The sequence below is a fragment of the Microtus pennsylvanicus genome, chromosome 1 (genome assembly GCF_037038515.1).
Source record: "Microtus pennsylvanicus isolate mMicPen1 chromosome 1, mMicPen1.hap1, whole genome shotgun sequence".
Lineage (NCBI taxonomy): Eukaryota > Metazoa > Chordata > Mammalia > Rodentia > Cricetidae > Microtus > Microtus pennsylvanicus.
Window position 1 is genome coordinate 126,074,437 of NC_134579.1, and position 21,603 is coordinate 126,096,039.

At 50.5% G+C, this 21,603-nt stretch overlaps 1 protein-coding gene across 3 annotated transcripts in view; it reads left to right on the forward strand.

The window, feature by feature from the left end:
• The window catches only part of Grk3 (G protein-coupled receptor kinase 3), a 107,949-nt gene extending 88,449 nt beyond the window's left edge, over positions 1-19,500 (forward strand). For all 3 annotated transcript variants that reach the window (XM_075983386.1, XM_075983394.1, XM_075983403.1), the window contains 8 exons: positions 4,010-4,076; positions 4,823-4,923; positions 7,949-8,015; positions 9,052-9,147; positions 11,240-11,402; positions 12,356-12,492; positions 14,241-14,354; positions 15,179-19,500. In XM_075983386.1, coding sequence (XP_075839501.1) covers positions 4,010-4,076; positions 4,823-4,923; positions 7,949-8,015; positions 9,052-9,147; positions 11,240-11,402; positions 12,356-12,492; positions 14,241-14,354; positions 15,179-15,340 — 907 coding nt within the window. In that variant the 3' untranslated portion in view covers positions 15,341-19,500. The remainder of the gene's footprint in view (positions 1-4,009; positions 4,077-4,822; positions 4,924-7,948; positions 8,016-9,051; positions 9,148-11,239; positions 11,403-12,355; positions 12,493-14,240; positions 14,355-15,178) is intronic.
• Positions 19,501-21,603: the final 2,103 nt, after the last annotated feature.

Consider the following 21,603-nt stretch of genomic DNA (forward strand, 5'->3'; position numbering starts at 1 on the left):
GGCACTCTCTGCTCTTCAGAGGACCCAGGTTCGATTCCCTGCACCCACATAGCAGCTTGCAGCCATCGTAACTCCAGTTCCAGGGGCCCTGGCTCTGTTCTCTGGCCTCTGCTGGCACTGCAGGCACAAGATGCAGGCAAACAACCAGACCCATAAAGTAAAAATGAGGGGATTTGCTTTAGAGGCGAAGGAACTAGGCAGGGGACCATCCTTCACCAGCCGGAAATAACAGAAGATGTGCCTCCGGGAGACTCAGCACTGTCTTGTGAACCTGTTTAGAGGCCCCTGAAGCTGCTCTTCATTGGCCCTGAGAAGTGAAAGTGGGTGGAGCTGGACACTGAGTGAGCAGAGCTTGGGCCTGGGGACCTGCTGCATTCCTGGGGTGACCTTTTCCCTTCCTATCCTAAGGGCAGCCTCAGCCACACAACCAGCAACCCTCAGCTGCAATCTCCAGGGACACTCAGCACTCCCTGGGGATAGTTTTAGTTGTCATAGTTTAGGGTGCTTGGGCACTACTCAGGTATCCAAGTGCATAAGAGATTCCCTGTTCCCCTCAGAATTATGGGAATCAAGAACTCTCCCTCTGGGGGAGCTCCCCCCAATATGTCTTCCATCAACATAGAGCCTAAGTGGAGGTCTGGGGTTAGGGTTAAGTGCCACTGGGGGAAAGGGGACCATTTATAGATATTTCAGTTACTGGCTCAAATTCCAAAGGCATATTTGATATGACATACAATCTTTCTTGCATTCTAAAATTAAGTTGTGAGAGTGTTTAATCATATGTCACATTGGTTTGGGCTCAGTGTCAAGCCTGTGGATTTGAAGTGTCTGATGTGGGAGTGCGTGGGCTTCCTCGGTGTCCTAGCAGGTGTGGGGGGATGTGCTCAGCCTGACACTATCTCATTAAGAGAGCCGTGTGTGCTTTTACTCGAAATGTGGGCTCTCTATCGTCAAAAGCCACCCAGAGCTGGGAAGCCTGTCTCTGCACTCTGTGCTGAAGACAGCCGGGAGCTGGGACCTTTTACAGAGCATGCATCAGGGCACAGCTGCTCGGGATGTGGGCTCTCTGTCGTCAAAAGCCACCCGGAGCTGGGAAGCCTGTCTCTGCACTCTGTGCTGAAGACAGCCGGGAGCTGGGCATCTATTTACAGAGCCTGCATCAGGGCACAGCTGCCATCACGTGTTCTGTGAGTGCCACTTGTCCTGCTCAAAACGGAGATGTTACTTATCTGAGGTTTCTCTTTAACATTTTCCAAAATAGAAAGCCAAGTCCCAGACTTGGTTCACAAAGAGTAATCAAGACTCTATTTGGCAGCTCGTATGTGTGGGGCTGAATACTCAAGTGTTCCTGACAAGATGCCCCAGGGTGGGAGAGCTGGAAAGTCACTTCCCATGTTGCCTTGCTGAGTCAGACGTGGACTCACTGAACTTGTAAATGGGGACTGTGGACCTAGGGACAGATGGGTGCTTGGTGGAGGGGCTGAAACGGAACCACGCCAACCAGGTGGTTTTTAATGAGCAGCATTTATTTGGGCTCATGATCCTGGAAGCCAGGAGTTTAATGAGCAGCTTGAAGGATTTCCTACAGTGTCATTACAGGACGTGGCCGGGCGGGAGAGGGAAGCCAGACTCACCTTTCTAGCTGGCCCCTCCGTAACAGCTTTAATCCTTCCTGGGGGTAGAGCCCTCCTGATGTCACCTTTTAAAGGCCCCTGCCTCACAGGGCAGTTAGGATATTTCAGCAGGACTCTGAGAGTGACCTTCACACTGTGTCAGAGGTCAAGGACTAACGGAGTCTGCTGGCTTTGCACTCACATGCATGAGCATCCTTAAGTTCAGGGTCCTCTCCAACCCCTTAACCTTGAGAAACATAGTGGGGTGGAGGCAGTAGGATGGCAGATGGAGATGCCACCACTGACTTGGCATCCCTCTGCCTGGGCCCCGACGTACTGGTACTTCTGTGGGTTTGTCCAAGAGGGGCTGTCCAAGAGGCAGTTGGTGATTCAAAGGACATTGTCACCAGTAACACGCAAGCACTGTCTTCTGTGCTTTGGGCTTTTGTTATTTTATGTATTTATCTGATGGTGTCTCGTGTAGTCTATGCTTGCCTGAAATTCCTCCATAGCTGAGGATGGCTTTGAACCTGGATCCTCTGCTCTTCTGCCTCCCTTGCTGGTGCACCACCATGCCTGACTTCTGTTTCCTCTTTGGAGCGCAGTAACTGCATGTTTCTTCTCCTTGGAAGCAAGGTGAAAAGGACATTTCCAGTCAAATCAGTTTAAAGATTATCACACATCCTTGGCCAGTGGCAGTTTGTCTTGTTTGAATTTTTGTTCAATTAGTGCTCTTAGGAGATGGTGTAGCTGTGGTCATTCACCACGGTGCTAGGGCTCCCTCTCTTGTCCAGAGGGAGAAGGAAGAAGTCTAAAGGAAGGAGACTAAAACCTTCCCTCCAGCAGGAATGGCAGCCTATGACAGGTGGGACTGGGACTCCCTCCTTTAGAGTTGCTTGGTCTTGACTTCCATGCATGGCTGCAGTTGGCAGCTTTGGCCTCAGATACTTCCTAGAGGATCTCATGTCAGTTTATGACTGACATACCTCGTACATGGGCGTGGTCATGGCAAAAGCATGCCTCTGTCAGGAGACCTGGTCCTAGCCTATATAGCCCTTCATCAGCTTCCAGTACATCACTGGTCCAGGGGTTCTAATTTCCAGGACACAAAAAATATGGCTCGCACTTGAAATCCCAGCACACTGGAAACTAAGGTGAAAGAATGGAAGTGAGTTTGAGGACAGCCTAGGCTACATAGTGAGTTTAGGGCCCACCTGGGCTATATAGATCCCCCTCCCGTGTGTGTGTGTGTGTGTGTGTTTACTATATAACACTCTCAGATGTTTATGTAAAACTTCACATGAACACATCACAGATACTTGCTGACCCATGCTCACCACATCAGTGCTCACAATGGCGAGACTACGGAAGCATCTAGGGATCCACTAACAAAGGCATGGATGAAGACAATGTAGCATTATGTTCTGCCATAAAGGATAACAAAGTTAAGCCGTTTGTAGTTAAAATGGCTACTCTGGAGCTAATCATTTAATGCCAACTGAGTCTGTTCCAGAGACACAAACATCATGTTGTTACTTGTGGTCCCAGATTTTAATACATGTGTGGATTATAGGAGAGTATTGAAAACTGTGGAGCAGAGGGGGGGAGGGGGGAACAGAGAGAAGGGGGAGTAGGGAGAGAAAAGGGGAAGCAGAGAGAGAGAAGAGGGAGCGGGGGAGAGAAAGGGGAGCAGGGGGAGAGAGAGAAATAGGAGATGATAGTATTATATACACAGCTGAAAATGGCCTGGTGTAACTCTATATGAGAATAATAGCTTGAAAAATAATAATAAAGAAGTATATATAATAAATAACACAGCAAAGAAGAGTCCTCGGCTTACCAAGCCCGGCTGGGCTCTGACACTTTACAGCTGACCACAGTATTAGCACCTACTGTCTGCTGCCACTGTCTTTTGTCTAGATGTAAACACGGATGCTGAAGGTTTGTGGGAACAGCCAGGTCACATGGACTCCAGCTTTCTTGACTCACCCTGGGTGAAGCAAGACTGGGCCCGCTGGTGCTGTCCTTGTTACTGGGCTGTGTCATGCTGTGCGCCCTGGCTTCCAGGCTGATCCGCATTCACTGCAGGGATTTGGTGCAGCACAGAGCTGCAGCTACTGCAGCCCTCACCCTTCCTGACATGGCTGCCTGATGCCTGTGTCCTGCTGGTGACTTAGCTGGAGAAGCCTGTCTTATTGTCATAATGTCGCTGCAGCGAGGACCAAGTGTGTCGTATCTGGCTCATTCAGGATATGGTCTCTGCTGTGGCTAGGTTTTGTTTTCAGAAATAGCGAATGTTTATTATCTAACTTCTGTACTTTACCCAAATATTAGTCAGTGCCTGTACCAAGTTAGCCAATGCCATGTTTTAATAGAGCTTTCTTTTATGTCTACAGCCACAGCCCTTTCAGACAGCACAAAACCAAAGACAAGCACGAGATAGACCGCATGACCCTGACAGTGGTGAGATGGTTAAGGATGGTTCCATGTTCTGTGTCTCCTTGTTACCGGCTAAATATGCTGGGAAAGGCGTAAGGTACCGCAGGGCTGGGGAGATGGCCCTGTGGATAAAGAATTTGTCCCACAGACCCGAGGGTCAGAGTTCTGATCCCGAGAACCCCGTGGAAGCCGGATGCATTTGTAATAGCAGTCCTGCTGCGAGATGACCACTGAAGAGAGGAAAATTCACAGAAGGCTGTGGTCTCCTCGCCCTGGTGTGCCCAGCAGAAAGGCACCCAAGACCGTCCTCTGACCCCCACAAGGGACCCACACCCATTTGAACAAGCATGTGTTTGTGATATATAATACAAAAAACCATAAAGACAGATCAAAACCACTAAGTATTATATAAAACATATAATGTTATATATACATACATATATAAAACATGAAATGTGAAATAAAGACTTGACGATAAAACCATTCCTAGGGAAGTTTTGAGAGAAAGAGATGAGTGGAAGCATGCTCCCGGGCAAATGATGAGATCCGCAACTGAGCAGGTGGGGAGCGGGCGTGGCCATCAAATAAACTAGCCCTGCCAGCCTGCTGGAGGATTCCAAAACCAATCAGTAACCGTTTTAGACTAATGCTAGCCTGTCGTGAATTCAGTTTTAGATAATCTCTTACCCAAGGAGCAGCCTTGACCTCTTGTTGGGTGTGAAGCCACTGCCTTAGGATGGGCCTTCAAAATCCATCTCTTCTCTCCCCAGAATGTGCAGCTTCCGGATGCCTTCTCCCCAGAACTGAGGTCCCTCCTGGAGGGTTTGCTCCAGCGGGATGTGAGCCAGCGGCTGGGCTGCTGCGGAGGCGGGTAGGCTATCTTTCAGCGTCTCCACTCTAAGGAAACCAGTGGTCTTTTATATACAGTCCCTACAAGCCCTCAGCATCTACTGGAGTGGGATTACATGGGGCGGGGTCACACGGGGTGAGGTTGCACAGAAGGAGGCCACACAGGGCGTTGGTTATCCATGTTGTTACCCTTACAATTCTAGACAGAAATGCCCTATGGAGATGTTTGCTTCTGCTTATAGTTTCAGAGGGGTCAGCCTATCCTGGCTGGAAGCCAAAGCACAGGGGGTTAGTTCTCCATGAGGGCATAGGCCAGGCTTGTATCTTAGCTGAACTGGAAGCAGAGATGGGGGAACTGGAGGATTTTTTTCAAAGTAAATCCCTTACTGTAGCTCAAACTTTCTTGTTAGAGACTCCAGCCTTCCAACATAGTATTAACATCTGGGAAAACTATTCAAACAGAAGCTTGTGAGAGGAGGGAGAATATGGAGGAGGGGTGGGCAGAGAGGGGTACAGGAGGGGAGAAAATGAGGGGAGGGGAGAGTAGAGAAAGGGGAGGAGATAGGGTATAGAGGGGGAAGAGATGACAGGAAGGGAGATGGAGGAAGGGGAAGGATGGGGAGAGAGGGGGACAGGAGAGAAGTTGGGGGAGAGAGGGAGAGAGATTGGACAGGAGGAGAGAGTGAGGGAGGGGAGAGGGGGACATGCGGGGAGTAGAGAGGGAGGGGGAGAGATGTGAAAGAAATCATGAAGGGAAGGGGGAGAGATGGGGACCGGAGGGGAGGGGAACAAAGGGGGACAGAGAAGAGGGGAGGAAATAGAGAGGAGAGGAGAGATAAGGGGTTTTCCTTTTCCTCCCAAATCCTGTGAGAACTGAGTGTGGTCTCAGTCTCTCCCTTTCACCATCCCCTGTTGCACTTGAGGTCCCTGGGTCTGGTGTTAACCTGACCCCAGCCCTCCACTTTCCTGACCCCATCTTTAACTTCAGTATGTTCCCAAGTAGCCCCCTAGAGGGGGGCTGAGGAGTGAATACTGCCCCCCTGAAACCAGCCTGATGTCGCAGCTGGGCAGAAGTGCTAAAGGTCTGAGGCTGTGGCTTTGTGCTGTCAGGACGTCTCTGGATGCTGGGGGTGGGGCTTCTCCAAGACTGGTGTTCTTCAGCTTTAGAGATTGCGCCATCTCCCCAGCCTGTCGCGTTCACTTAGCACTCCTATGAGCACTGACAGAATGATGCCCTGACCTTGTGTGTTCACTGTCTCTCCCCTTTGATTCCTTGTTTTACTCTCTGATCATTTAGATCCCCAGCCTTTCTATTGATTTTGTTCTTTAAGAAGCTCTTTGGCAAGTTTGGTTTCTCAAATGTCAAATCTTCCAGGGCCTTCGAAGCTTCCTGTTAGAATTCACATCTAGTTGTGGAGACTTGAGGATTCAGGGGTGGGAACAATGCCTGGTGTGTGAGTTGAGTGCACATGTGTGTCTGTGTTTGTCAGCGATTCCACAGAGTTCCAGCACACACACACACGCCCACACCCACGCGCACACAGAGTCTGGGGTCAGCACATGCTCCATCCCCGGAGCAGCTGCTCTGCCACCTGCCTGCAATGCACACCACCCTGTCCATCCCCAGCTACCTTTGGACAGCCCCTTGATGTGTCTGTGTGCTCCACCCCGCGCTTCCTATGACAGCAGGGAAAGGAAGGAGCCGGACTGGATGCCAGCCTCCTCTCTAGTTCCTTCTGTCACGTGTTCAGCCTGCTGTGTGTAGACAGCAGCAGGTGCAGGTGAAGACAGGACAAAGCCCCTGGAATGTCGCTCCTGAGGACATGGTATCTGCTTTGCCTGGGGTCCTCCATCCATCTCTGAGCATTTGTTAAGTGATTTTGGTTGAGGAGGAACTGTGAGGGCAGCAGATGCAGCAGTGTGCTAGAGAAGGGATACTGAGCAGCATCCTTTGAAGAGAGGCGGGTCACAGGTCTGAGCATTGCACGTAAAGGGCCATACAGTGGTCAAACCTGTGACTTGCCTTTCAGAGGGAGGGAGGGTTTGGAAGTGGGACCCCACTGCAGTGGCTCAGCAGAGCAGAGAGACTGGAGTCACCGAGGATGGAGGAGGGGGCAGGTGAAGAATAGCTCCGAAGGGCTGCACGCTCTGGATCTGGGGTCTTGGGAATTGATAGAAAGGAGGCAGGGCAAGGCTGAGGATCAGCCCACAGGAACCATTGCTGCTGTGTGTGCTCAGCCTTGATCCTGACCTTCCAGGAGTTTGCTTACTCAGCTGAATGGGGGTGGGGGCTCACATTGTGCCATTGGAGTTTGTGATCTAAGTGAATGCTGGAGGCCTCACAGTCCTGCCCTCTTCCTGTCCGTCTGTCCATCATGGCTGATTGGCATTTGCTGGAGATACTTTAACACTCGGCTCTCCAGCATCACTCTTCTTCAGATTGTGTTTCATGTGCACCCACACAACATGGATGTACATGTGTGTGTCTGTGGGAACTACCAGGCTGTCTTAAGCTACAGGATGCATCTGGACAAGGAGACATCTTCCCAGGTTCAGTGTTGATGCCTCCAGTTGCTGCAGCATTTTCTATGTTCTCGGAAAGTAACTTCTTGCTTTTTTTTCTGCACATGTGTACATGTGAATCTGTGTATTATGCTTGTGCACATATCTGCATGTGTGTGTGTGAGCCCAAGATTGATGAGTGTCTTCCTTGATTGCTCTCTACCTGATATACTGGAGCAGGTCGCTCCCCAGAGTTTTCTGATTGGCCTAGTCTAGCTAGCCGCGTGCCAGGGCATCCCCTGTCTGCCTCTTGCTACCATGTCAGTCCAGCATTTACATGGGAGCCAGGGATCCAAACTCAGGTTCTTGTGGCTACATGGCAAGCACTTTACCCCCTGGGCTGTTTTCCAGCCTGCAATTGGTTTCTTAATGAACAGGACCGTTCTCTGTGGGAGAGACAACACTCTCTGGGAGACAGCACAGCACTGGTCACATTTCCCATCTGACCTCTGCAGGACTCTCTCTCTCTCCCTCCTCTTCCCCAGGGCACAGGAGGTGAAGGAGCACATCTTCTTCAAGGGCATCGACTGGCAGCACGTGTACTTACGGAAGGTATCCCTCTGGGCCCTCTGATCTCTCTGTCTTTCTGCTGCTGGCTTACTAACTCTGCCCCTCCAGGGTCCCCACCCCAGCCTGCCATGTCTATATATTCTGCCTGGATGCATTGCCATGTAGGGGACTCCTACTGGGGAGGCTCCTTTTACTTATTTTTCTCACACGGGCCAGATGTGCCTGATTTTGCATCTGTAGTTCAACCAACCATGGATAGAAAATATTCAGGAAAAAAAAAAACAAAATACCATAAAACCGCTGGTGTGCTCAGCACATGCAGACTCCTGGTGTTAAATGACACAGACTGACCACTATCTGCGAGCATTTACTCTGTCACCTCAAGACTGAAGTTTATGGGGGCTATATACGATATATACAAGTTCTGTGCAAACCCTTGCTGCTGTATGTGAGGGACCTGCTCCTCAGTGGACTTGTTGCCAGGTGACGGCCTGGAAAGGCCCTCTGCAGGTGCTGAGGGGCAGCCATCTAGGAATTTTGGAGATATCATCTCAACACATGAATAGAAGGCCCAGGACAGCAGTTGTCTGCCTAATTGGAATATGTATAGAGTCAGCCTTCAGTATGCAAGGAACATAGACGTTTTTCTAGCCCTATACTGTCCTTTCCTGATTTTTATTTTTTTTTAACTTTTGTTTCATGCTAGAGCCGAAACCAGGCCTCTCTCCACTAAGCTGTCCTTTTCCGTGCAGCCGTACCCTACCCCTTCCCCTATTTTAAGCTTCGTTGTGCTTCTCTTTGGTATAGGAACACCCCAGTTGAATTTTTAAGTGTGTTTCTGTGTGAAGCCCAGCTGCAGAGTGATGGCAGTTCCTATGGGGAGGAGGGAGTGCCCACCCACCCTGCCATGCTCAGGTCACCCTGGCAGCCAGTACTGATGAGGCTCAGGGTGATCTGCCCTCTCTGGGCATGTGCTTCCTGAAAACAAGGCTGTGTTCTTTTTATAGACTGTTATTTTGGGCTGGGGGCATACAGGGCAGCTGGTAACTGGGCCCTACCTACTTGTTGGATCTTCTAGTACCCACCACCCCTAATCCCTCCTCGGGGAGAAGTCAACGCTGCTGATGCTTTTGATATTGGCTCATTTGATGAGGAAGACACCAAAGGCATTAAGGTATGCACACTTCCAGGTATGGGATTTCGGCTATATTCACTGTGTATGGAGGGGACTGGGGATCGACTTGAGCCCTTGTACATGCTATACAAACACTCTACCACCAAGCTACACCCCCAACCCTGCACTCACTCAGCAGCCCAGCAAGCCCTGAACCAAAGGACCTCCTCAGCTCCCCCGCTGCTGGCGTAACAGGCCACCCCACCCTTCTAGCTTGAGGAGAGGAGACTCTATTGCACTTAGCTATAGTTTCAGTATTAGCACCTACATTCAGCAGCAGCAGCCACAGCTTTCTTTTCCCCATTATTTCACGTTGATGAGTGACAGGGTGCTCGCTTGCGTTGTCATGTGTGGCATTTGCAGTTAGACTCCAACTTGGATCTGCGACAGGAATAACAACTGATTCAAACACATTCCACTCAGAGGAGAAGAATCCATGATCTTCGTGCGTCTAAGTCTAGGGATGTGGTTCCCAACCTGTGGGTTGTGACCCTTTTGGGAGTCAAATGACCCTTGGGCTTCTGAAGACCATCTGCATATCAGATATTTACATTACAATCCATAAGAGTAGCAAAATTACAGTTATGAAGTAGCAACAAAGTAATTTTATGTTTGGGCGTCACCACAACATGAGAAATTGTACCAAAGGGTCCCTGCTTTAGGAAGGTTGAGAACACTGGTCTAGGATCTGCCTATGTCAGAAGGGAACATGCACACAGCAGGAATCTCTTTGCACATGTCAATCAAGGGTCCTCTGCATTTTTCAGACTTTGGTGCATGACTCTGTTTTTCCAAGTGGTGACAAGACATACTCACAGGGAGAGTGAGTCATGAGGAAGATCACCATCTGTAAAATGCTAAGTCAGCAGGTCACCAGCTTGCCAGCCTGTCATCTGCCCTGACTCTGGGGCTTAGCCCAGCCCCGGCTCTTCTCTGCTGCTGGAGTTTATCCCAGCAGGGCCAGTTGCTCAGTTTCCCACCTGAAGGCCCCCTTCCAGCCACAGTAATGGTTCTGCATGTCAAACCCACACCAGCTACCTGGAGAGTGAATGGTGGGCTCTGTGACTGCGTCTGGCAGGGGCTGTCACAGGGACACTCAGAACAGGAGTGCTGGGGACAGAACGAAGATAGAGCCTGGAGGGAGATGAAGCCTGGAGGAGAGGCAGCTGTGAGCAGGGGCAGCTGGGTGGAGCCACAGGCTCCTGGAGTGGAGACTGACCCCGAGACCATGGGGTGTTACAGGAACTGTAGCAAAGCCACTGTCTCCTGGACCCCCAGGGCAGCCTGCCTTAGAGGGTGAGACGAAGACAGTGCTGCTGTGAAGCGCACACCCTTCACTGCAGCTCCGGGGCTGGGGGCCTGCTCTCCAGCCACAGTGCTGGTGTTGGGAGGTCATGCAATGCCGGCTGACCCAGCCTGCAGCCTGCTTTTCCACACCATGTGAGGGAGGTTGGTCAGCCGGCCCAGCTTTTCTCCCTTAGCGAATTTTGAATACTATGCAGACCCTTGTCCCCATTTTTTTTTATAAATACGGCACCCACAGCCGAAAGTCTACTTGGCTGCCAAGAGTCTCTTACTGCTTCTAAATCAGACACAGTGTGTGGGGCTGGAGGAGCACACAGTCAAGTGTTTGCTGCACATGAGCGCCTGAGTTCAGAGCCCTAGCATGGGAGTAAAACTAGGCACAGTGATGCACACTCATAACCCATCACTGAGAAGTAAAGGGGAACAGAGACAAGAGAGAGCCTGGTGTCATTAGTCGGTAAGCTCCAGGTTCAGTAAGAGAGACTGTCCCCCACGTATAAATACATAAATATGCTGTGTTAGAGAAAGACTGTTACCTACCTCTGGCCTACTCACACAGACACACATACACATGCACCTTCATACACATGGACACACACAGGACCACACACACATGCATACAAACAAATTTTAAAAGTCAACATAAGTTCATTTTCCTTGACAAAAATACCCTAATGTTATTGAAGACCAGGCCCAGGCTGCCTGACCTGGGGCCAAGGCGAAGCCTTCCCTGGGTGTGGCCATGGGAGGCACTAGAGCGTGTGTTCCCCTGTCCTTACACACCCAGCTCTTGGACTGCGATCAGGACCTCTATAAGAACTTCCCACTGGTGATCTCTGAGCGCTGGCAGCAGGAAGTGGTGGAGACCATCTACGATGCCGTCAACGCCGATACGGATAAAATCGAGGCCAGGAAGAGGGCTAAAAATAAACAGCTTGGTCAGGAGGAAGGTAAAAGGCTGTGGGGCTCACTGTCATCAAGTGCTTCCCAGCATAGGAAACAGTGTGTCAGGCTTGGGTTTGTCCAGTCTCCAGGCAGATGGGAGTGAACACTGAGGGAGGCATTGCTATCTGTGTTCTGGGGTCTCCCTGCTCCTGGATTTAGTCCTTGAAGATAGGGCATTGAGATTCCAGATGTCTCGGTGACAGGAAAGTACAGTCCCGCCACCTGTGTCCAGGACAAAGGCAGAACTAAATGTGTTTTAACTCTACCCAGAAATGCAAGCCCATGTCAGAAGAGCAGCTCCGTGGGCCCCACCCCTGCCTTCCTCTGCTGTCTTTTACTTTTTCTCCATCTCAAGGAACATGAGGGTTATCTGACTCTCCCCAGATTGTACATTCCCAAGGGCAGGCAGATTTTTGTCTCATTTTTATTGTTGTTCCTCAGTGAGCCCACCAAACACTGATCCATGCCTATCCCCCATGGCATCATGGGTAGACTGATGGATGAGTGGGTGATTTTACCACATTGTGAAATGCCCCCACTTTAAAGACTCAGTCAGTGTGAGTCTGAGCTGTTGGACTCTGCTGTCTTCGAGGGCGGTGAGCCAAGGGTGAGCCTGCAGTGATTGCCAGGGGAATTTATAGGATGGAAGTGGATTAACGGGACTTTGGAGATAATTCACGATTAAACAGTCTCTTATTTAGTAGTTTGGGAACAAAATTTTGTCTGGTCTGAGTTGCCAGTATGTACTGCTGGTTCAAATGCCAAGAATCAAGGTTTGAACTCAGAGCCTGGAACCTTCTGACCTCCCACATCCCAGTCCCATGTGTTAAGAAAATGAGATCATGGTGTTTAAAAAAATGAATTGCTTTTGTAGAGACGTGTGCCCCCGTCTGGCCCCAAAGCTTGTCATTAGTGGTGCTAGCTCAGGACCTGAGTGACCCTGTGTCTCCACTCTCAGATTATGCCCTGGGGAAGGACTGCATCATGCATGGGTTCATGCTGAAGCTGGGCAACCCCTTTCTCACGCAATGGCAGAGGCGCTACTTCTACCTGTTCCCCAACAGACTGGAGTGGAGAGGAGAGGGCGAATCTCGAGTGAGTTCTGGGGGTGGCACCTGCGCAGCTCTGAGGTGCTGGGGTTCTGGGGCTCCCTCACACTGCCTCCTGTCTGTGTCCCTTGTGTCTCAGAAGCAAGGGTTGCTATGGTCTAACTTTTAGTGTCTGTGTCAAGTTCCTTCCTGGAATAAAGACACAGGTGTCCTTTGAAGACAGAGTCCTGAGTGCAGCAGCCTAACAGAGTCAATGGAGGCTGGAGAGCGGAATGGTGGGATGGGAAAAGAGCAGAGCAGGAGAGGGCAATCCCAACTCACAGCTCGCAGGACTCGGCACACTCCAAGGTGCCTCTCTGGGCCTCAGTTTCCTCACTGAGAAGTGGGAGACACAGAAAGCCTCACAGCTCCCATAATTAGGGCACACTAACCCGAGGCCAGGCGCCATAAACAAACTCAGTGGTTAGCAGCTTGCAGGGTCCAACCCCAATTTACCGAAAGGAATCCAGGGCAGCCAAGGGCACAGCCAGCCTGCTGTGGGTGGAGAGGGCTGTTGACCCCGGTATGTCTTGGTCTCTCCCCAAGTCAGATCAGATGAAATGTCACCCATGGGATCTGTTTAGGGTGGCAAGGACGCTGACCCAGGCTGTCTGCCCTCTGCTGGAATCTCAATCTCTCAGACCCTTTTTCAAGTTAATGGTGGCAAAGGGACAAGGCAGGCTGCTTCATTAAACACCCTCCGAGTGAGAGGCCCAGAAAGGAGCCCACCTGGGTGGATGGTGTGTGGTCTGCCGTGAGGCAGGGCAGGGTTCATCACTGTGAGTGGGGCCATGGTCCCCGGGGTCAGGCCATGGTTGTAATTAGGAGTCTGGGATGAGGATCAGCAGCCTCTCAGCTTCAGAGGACCCGAGCAGGAGGCTCAGCTCTGCTGTCTTGACTTTGAGTAATGATTTTTGAGAACTGCTCCTTATGAACAGTGGCAGTAGCCTGTGGTTACTTCCCAGTTGTGCCACAGGCCTTTTAAACTTAAAATATCTTAGATTTGCTTCGTGCGCCTAGATGCAGCTCTGTGCTGGCAGGTATTGAAGTATCTTCCCAGAGCCTGGGCAGGCAATCCTCTCAAGCCTCGCTGTGCAAGGCCAAAGCAAACTGTCACAGTTGCAACAATGTATCTTTTATTATTACTATTATTTTCTTTGGACATTCAGTATTCTGTGTGAAGCTAGGCAGTCCGGAGGTAGATCTGTAAGAATGAACAGAGGGACAGACAGCGTGGGAGTTTCTCATGTTTTCCACTCCAGATTCCTTAGAATGTATCTAAAATATAAACAAACAAACACTGCCCCTGTGTAACCGCACTGTGGTCTGCTGAGCCTTCACACTAGATCTGCTGTGAGCATCCTGCAGGACCGCTTCCTGTATTTAGGTCTTTCAGATGTGGATCAAGTGTCTTAGCCCATCCATGCCTTAGCTGTCACCCACCGCTGTTCACTGTTCTGCTGATGGCTAGACAGCGGCAGATGTCCCTGCCATGTGGCCCTGTACTTTCATGGCTTTCCACACCAACACTAATCCAGAACCCTGGGTGGTGGGGCCCTCACAGAAATGGTGCTTCCTTGGTTACTTTGAACTTGCTTTTTGTGTCCTTTGTAGCCCTTCTCCTCACTTCTAGAATATCAGCCAAGAAAGAAAAAGAAAATGTCATTGGCTTTTGAAAATTCACCCTTTAATTTGCTGGAAGAGATCACAAAGTAGCAAAGTGATTAATCGTTCACTTTTCCCATTTGTATTTAGCAAAATTTACTGACCATGGAACAGATCTTGTCGGTGGAGGAGACCCAGATTAAAGAAAGAAAGTGCATTTTATTCCGAATAAAAGGAGGGAAACAGTTCGTCTTGCAATGCGAGGTGAGCTTTTATTGGCATTCTCTGGAATAACAACAGACAGGGATGGCGGATTCCCGGGGCTCTTGCCAGATCCCCAAGCTTCTCCTTGCCTCTCTCACAGACTTAGCTGTAAGGTTTAGGTCAATTAAGTCCTGGTAAACTAACACAGGTAAATTTGTGTTAGCAGAGAGGATAGTTGAGTCTGGGGACTGCCTGCTCTCCCGGCTAACTCATCTCTCTGATCTCTGAGATTCCAAAACGACTTTTCCAGGGGGACTGTCTTTGTTTTTTTCTGAGTTGTAGTGTAGCTCAAGTTTCACCATTTTACACTTTTCTTTGGTGTACTAAGGTGTGTGCACATGTGTTTTCACAGGGTGAAGGGAGAGGAACTGGTAGAACAAGGACACCTGTTAGCTTGTTGTTGAACAGGGTCTTGCTACGTAGTCCAGGCTGGTGGGGAACCCGGGACTCTGTGACTTGCCTTTCCCAGTATTGGAATTACAGGTGGACACAGGAACTTCAGAACTACCTTAGACATGTGAGAGGGTGTCTTACCGTATCAGGACCCTCTCCCCCTGTTCTTTATTCTATAGGCTGTGGTTTTTAGGACCCAGAGAAAATCCCCAACTAGATCAAGGCAGTAGATAGGATACAAGGGATGCACTGGGAGAGCCCAGAACTGACTCTGAGTTTCTTACCACGCTGCAGGGAACCTGAAGGAAGAAGCAAGGCTTCAGGGCTGGCAGGCAGGATGTGTCCTCTTTCAGACTCCAAACAATTTGGTAGATACTGTTGGCAGATGGGTAGACAGGTCCCAATTCCTACGTGTTTCTCTCTCTGTGCAGAGTGACCCCGAGTTTGCACAGTGGCTGAAGGAGCTGACGTGCACCTTCAATGAGGCCCAGAGGCTGCTGCTCCGTGCCCCCAAGTTCCTCAACAAACCCCGAACCACCATCCTGGAGCTCTCCAAGCCACCACTGTGCCACAGAAACAGCAGCGGCCTCTAAACCACAGAGCAGCAAGGCCCACAGGAGGGGCCCCGGCTCTTCAGTGCAGGAGTGGAATGGAGCCACGGGGAGCCGTGTGGAGCCGAGACACAACGGTTCTGAGCACCGGGCTGCTCCAGGCTGGGGATGCCCACGACACCAAGGTGGCCTTGCAGGAGTTGGGACAACCTCTGGGCTGGCCTGTCCACAATTGAAATTACTGAAGAAGCAGAAGGCATTTTTTTCTGCATACCCACTTACTTTGGTACCCATGGCCTCAGAACAGGAAATGACCTTTATCACTCAAGCGTTTGTGTCTGGCATCGAGCCTGTCTGGGATGGGACCACAGTGTCTGGGGCTGCAGTAGCCTGTCCTAGGCACCGATGTATCTGAGTGCCTGCCTAGAGTTTGGGGGTGTGGCTCCAAATCCTGGAGGAGGTACAGTAGCCTGGGGTCTCTGTAGGTCAGGGATAATTCTTGTTTGTCCCAGAGGTAATGAGGTAGCACTGAGTAGCACGTACACTGCTTGCCTCTGGTGGCTCTGCTCTAAGGATGCCAGTCAGAGAGCAGAGGTAGGAATGTCCCTTTGAGGAATCGCCACCTTCTGGTCAACGCGACCAGAGGAGATGTCTCAGGACTTCAGGTCAAGCAGGATGTAGGTAACCTACCAGGCACGCGCTTGGGGTCTCCATGAGGGGCAGGTCTATGACAGAGTCATGTTCCCTCTGCCAGGCCTGGGAAGCATATCCGAGGACATGCCTAAGGCAGAAGAGTATAATTTATAATGAACTCACACTGATGGGTGGCAGTGTCCAGCGGTCTCCCGTGCGCCCTGGCATGCCCCACATCCTTCTGTCATTGATGCACTGTGCACTGGGTTATTCTCCCGGGGGCGGCAGTTTGCCCAGCACCCTTCCCCTGCCCCAAATAAATGCTGGGTTCCTGTGTCATCGCACTGAAACAGAAGTCCTTGAAGGGCTCCGCGGACTTGTCCAGCTCCTGGGGGCTGTGTTTCTAGATAAACTGCTGAGCACGTAAGAACCTGACATTGAAGTTCTTTGCATTCTGTCCTAGATCTGACAGTTCCCAGTGTGTACCCTTGTGTTTCTATGCTGGGAAAATACGGTGTTTATTTATTTATTTTTAACATTGCAATGATCTTTTGAGAGTTTGGAAGATAATTTATCTGTTACTATGCAGGTGCGTGGGGAAGTTGTGGGGCTCAGTGCCCATCTCGTTGCCCATTCAGGGTTCAAGTCCACATCCATGTACCACTGTTCACTGCCTCTAGTGTGGGAATATGGCTGCAGTCTAGCACAGGCACCCTGCTTGCTTAAAGAGAATGGTGTTCAGATTCTATTGCACATATGCACATGTAGTTAAGTGTTGATGTTACTGTGTGGGTGTGGCTGGGGTAGGCAGCTCACACAAGCTCAAGCAGACCTGCAGGGGTGGGAGCTGCATCTCTGGCCTTTTCAGGGGATATACAGTACCCTCTGCCAATCAGGAGGGTGGCTTGACCCCAGCCAGCATTGGGCTAGCCAGACTAAATTTTGTATGGGGTTATAGCTGTACCAAAGGGTTTTTAAAGGTGACAGAGGATCATGGGTTCCTGTACCTATGTGATATTGAGCTACACTCTCATAGACATCATGTGTTACCATCTTGGCTGAGCCAATTTGAAGACCCTTTTCCCTTTTAGAAAAGAATTGTTGTGTGGAGAGGCTCTCCTCAGAGCCCCCTGCCTCAGACTTACTCCAGGTAAACCATTTTATCCCCTCAACCCCGTTTCCCTCATGAGGACACAGCTGAGGGAGGGCAGATGGCCCTTGCAGTAGGTCCTCAAGATTCCCGTGGCAGTGATGGGTCCTCAGAGGCCGTCTTTCCACCCAAGCATGCGGTGATGGGGTGGCTGCGTCAGGGAAAGCTGCTGAGTTTACACTGCTTGACTGCTTGAGGGTTTCTGTCACGTTGGTGGGTCCCTGGATGTCAGATGGTTCTATACATTAACAGAACGAGCCCGTGCCTTCTCCTGGTTCCATTTTCTGGGGAAGAGTACTTAACACGGTCAAAGACATTCCAAGAGATGCTGCTTTAATACAGTTCTGTTCTAAGCAGCCCCGGTTCCATAAACAAGACTGTTAGATCCCTTTAAAGCAGCCATGTGACACACGCTAAATCGAAGCCTTTGGCAAATCCCAGTTTATTTTTATTTTTTTAATCTGAACTACCCTCTGGCTCCTGGGGTTCCATGCGCGTGCCTCCGGGACATGGTTAAGTGTGATACTTTGGCAAAGTCTGTAGAAATTGTCTCACTGTCATGGTTGACAGGGGAACCTGTCTCACTGTTGACACAGGGGTCTGCACACTGATGGCTCTGTTGATTGATATTACAAACTGTAAAACCAGCAGCGAGTGTAGTGTGGATGGTGGCTTACTGGGGAGAGATGATATCTTTCAAGAAAGATAGCATTGGACAGACTTGATTCAGCAGGATCATGAGCCCAGCCTTGATTGACAGAGGCAGGGGGCTTATGATTTTGAGGCTAGCCTGGGCTACATAGCAAGGCCTTGCCTTCAGAACACCAAGGGCTTTGGCAGTAGCTTTGGGGCCACACTCGTGCCTCTCATGTTCATGGTCTGGGTTTAATCTCCAGTGGGGGTGGAGGGTGGACAGTCAACTGTTAGCCACCTAATAAGACTTAGCCTGAGTAGCTGCTTGTCCTTAGCCATGTGCCTATTAGAAGAAGCTATTCTGAGGCCCCACTAGCCATGACTGTTCACCAGTGGGCAGTGTGGCAAAGGGTCAGAGCTCCCCAGGACAGGAGCTAGTCTGTTTCATATTCCTGAGAGGCCAGTGGAATCAGCTGATGGAAAGCAGACTCTTGGACATGAAAAAGCACCAAGGAAGAAAGGAAGGACACTAGTGGGGGACCCCTGGGAATTCCCGTGATGAGTTCCCGAGGCTGAGTTGCTCCCCTCATGAAGGTGTCATGCGTTCTTCCCTGGACATTCCCAGGGAGGTCCCTCATCGGTGGTATATCCCTGGACCCTGAGTTTGTCACCTTACGCTGTGTGCTGTGTAGCCCGGGCAGAGAGAGACAGTGTCTGGTCACTGCTACTGAATGTGCTGCCGGGGTTGGGGGCAGTGTCCCAGGATGACACCATGGCCTTTCTGCGTGTTTAACTCCATTTCCACTTTGAACTTTGGCAAATTTAAAAAACAAAAAACAAAAACAAAATTTCTTTTCCCGAGTGAGGCTGACCTGAAAGTTGCTTGCATTTGTGTTAACAGGACTGTTTTACTTTATTCAGGCCTCATTCTCATCTGCTTGTTTGTTGCTCTGGAATGAAGAAAGCTGAGCTGTAAGCCTCCTCCTCTCAGTTGTGATGGACCTTAAGGTTTTCCTTGTTGATTCACTTTTGTTTACTTAAATAAGAAAGAACTGAGCGCAACGTCTCAGATCCCACAGCCTTAGTATTCAGGACACCGAGACAGGAAGCTGACAAGTCCCAGGACAGAATCAGAGTTGTTGCTTTCTGCCTCAAAACAACTGTGAGCACTCAGCCAGCAGCGGGGAGGTGCTGTCCTGAGATGTGGCGCGGAAAGTGGGTTCAAAGTGTGGGCTGTCATGAAGAACAAAGACCTTCTCATAGTTAGTCCAAACCCGTGGCTAGAGTGAGGTCCCCAGCGGGGTCCTTTCTGAAACAAGTACCTAGCCTCCTTCCCTTTTCGTTTGGCCCTAGAGAGAAAATGTCTTTGAAGGTGGGGTGGGGGTGGAGCGATCATTCCAGTCGTCAACTGTGATTTGTCCGTTTGTTTGTTTCCTTGGTTGTTTACCGGCCCTTGTTTGTACATATTGCATGTGGTTTATAAACTCAACACTGGCCTTTTTTTTTTAGTTCTGTTATTAAATTATATTTTTCTATGTTCTAGGTAATAGCAGACCTGGCTTTTTCTGGGTAACAGAGATGGATGGACCTGTAACTATGAGACAAGAGTTCTATTTTAGCACAAAAAGCATTTTATATTATTTATTGAATCCGTATGTGTGTTCCCATGGAAACCATCTGTATTTTACTGCTCCTTGTGATCTGTATAGTTTGTTATTTAAAGAGAGATGGCAGCCTTTTGTGTTGTTGAAACAATAAAACTGAGCTCTGACGAGCAGCAGCATGAGGTTGTTGTCTCATTTCTCTGGCTTGGACTGTCCTCAACTGCGGTGTGCACATGGGTTTATAACGCATCACGGGTGGCTTACGGAAGATTGATCTCCTGTCCCTCCTCCTTAAAAGGCACTGAGAGTACTGTGCCCAGGCTGACTACCAAACATTTCGGAGAATGACCTCCCGTCACTTCATCAAGATGCTGATCTGGTTTCAAAGCCAGCCGTGTCTACCCTGTAAGCTGGGCGGATAGAGTTCTTCTCTAGCCAGCATGGCCTCCTGGGACCAAGGATGTCCAGCACACTTCAGCCTTCTTGCTGTGTGCTGTCCCCCTTGGTCTTAGTGGCCTCCGTATACAGTAATCAATCGCACCAGCTCAGCCCCCTTTCCCTGTCTCTTACGCACAGCAAGTTGTGTGATAGAACTGGTTGGGGGAGGGGCTCGTTTTCCAGGGTTTTCTTACCCCTTTCTGTTCAGTGCTTGTCACTTTAAATCAGAACCCATGCCACGGCTGCCTGGGCAGGACTGTCTGCTGTGGGCCCATGCCAGAGGCCCATGCCTCCTGTCTTTGAGCTGGTCAGGAGATGCCCTGTATCTTGCTGATTTGGTAAGAAAGGAAGTTACCACTGACCTGGCCAGGTCACTACTGAGACTCGCTGGAGTGTCTTGGTGCAGACTTTAAAACTCATCAGCCAAATAGCCATCAGGAGACCCCAGTGCTGGTGACCCTGGTCTGGTCTGTGCAGCCGCCCTGCGGGCACAAGACACTGCCTTGTGAATTGTAGATGTGTACGTCTGTAACCAAGGCAGAAGAGCTCCTGGCCCTCAGGAACGCCACGCAAATGCCACCACCCCCGAAATGGCTTCTCTCCAAGGACACTCAACTCAGCCCCCAGCCGGTCACCTTGAATGGCACAGCTTGTGTTTTCTGTATGTGTTGTATGCATGTGTATTGTCCCCTGGACTTTGTTTTTAGAAGGTAGTCTCGAGCGTAGACTGTCGATGTGGTGAGACAGTCACGAGGGTGTCATCGCGTGGGTTGGAGGAGCAGACCCTCAGGGTTCTGCTGGGAAAACACGCACACGTGTCATCAGAGCAGTGGGGTAGGCCACCTGCGGCAGTCGCCACCCAGTCTGAGCACTTGTGTGTGTCTGCTTCCCTCAAGTTGCCCACTGTGCATTTGTGTTACTCGTGTGAAGCCCAAGAGCCTCCTCCATGACGGGACTTGCAGGTGTCTGACTTGGGACCAGCTCAGAAACTGGGTCTGTCCTGGTGACCTTTGGGTAGGAAAAGAAGGAAATTGGTGTATTTTGTCCTCCCCACAGTAGCTTTGGGTCAGCTGTCCCCTCAGCTGTCAATGTCACGCCCTCTACTCTACATGGCTTCTTTGCCTTCTCCATTACGGTCTGAGAGGCTGGCCCTGCCTCTGGCCCCTCAGGTCTCCCTCTCCTAAGTGCTGCTGTGACTGTCCAGAGACCCTTTCATCCTCTACACATGGTGGGCAATTTGGGAAGCCTTTCAACTCCTGGTGTCACGCATGAGCATCTGTCCTCATGTGCTGGTGTCACGCATGAGCATCTTTCCTCATCTGCTGGCGACACGCATGCGCATCTGTCTTCATCTGCTGGTGTCACGCATGCGCATCTGTCTTCATCTGCTGGTGTCACGCATGCGCATCTGTCTTCATCTGCTGGCGACACGCATGCGCATATGTCCTCATCTGCTGGCGACACGCATGCGCATCTGTCTTCATCTGCTGGCGACACGCATGCGCATCTGTCTTCATCTGCTGGCGACATGCATGCGCATCTGTCTTCATCTGCTGGTGTCACGCATGCACATATGTCCTTATGTGCTGGCTACACGCATGCGCATCTGTCCTCATGTGCTGGTGTCACGCATGCGCATCTGTCCTCATGTGCTGGTGTCACACATGCACATCTGTCCTTATGTGCTGGCTACACACATGCACATATGTCCTTATGTGCTGGCTACACGCATGCGCATCTGTCCTCATCTGCTGGCGACACGCATGCGCATCTGTCTTCATCTGCTGGTGTCACGCATGCACATATGTCCTCATCTGCTGGTGTCACGCATGCCCATCTGTCCTTAT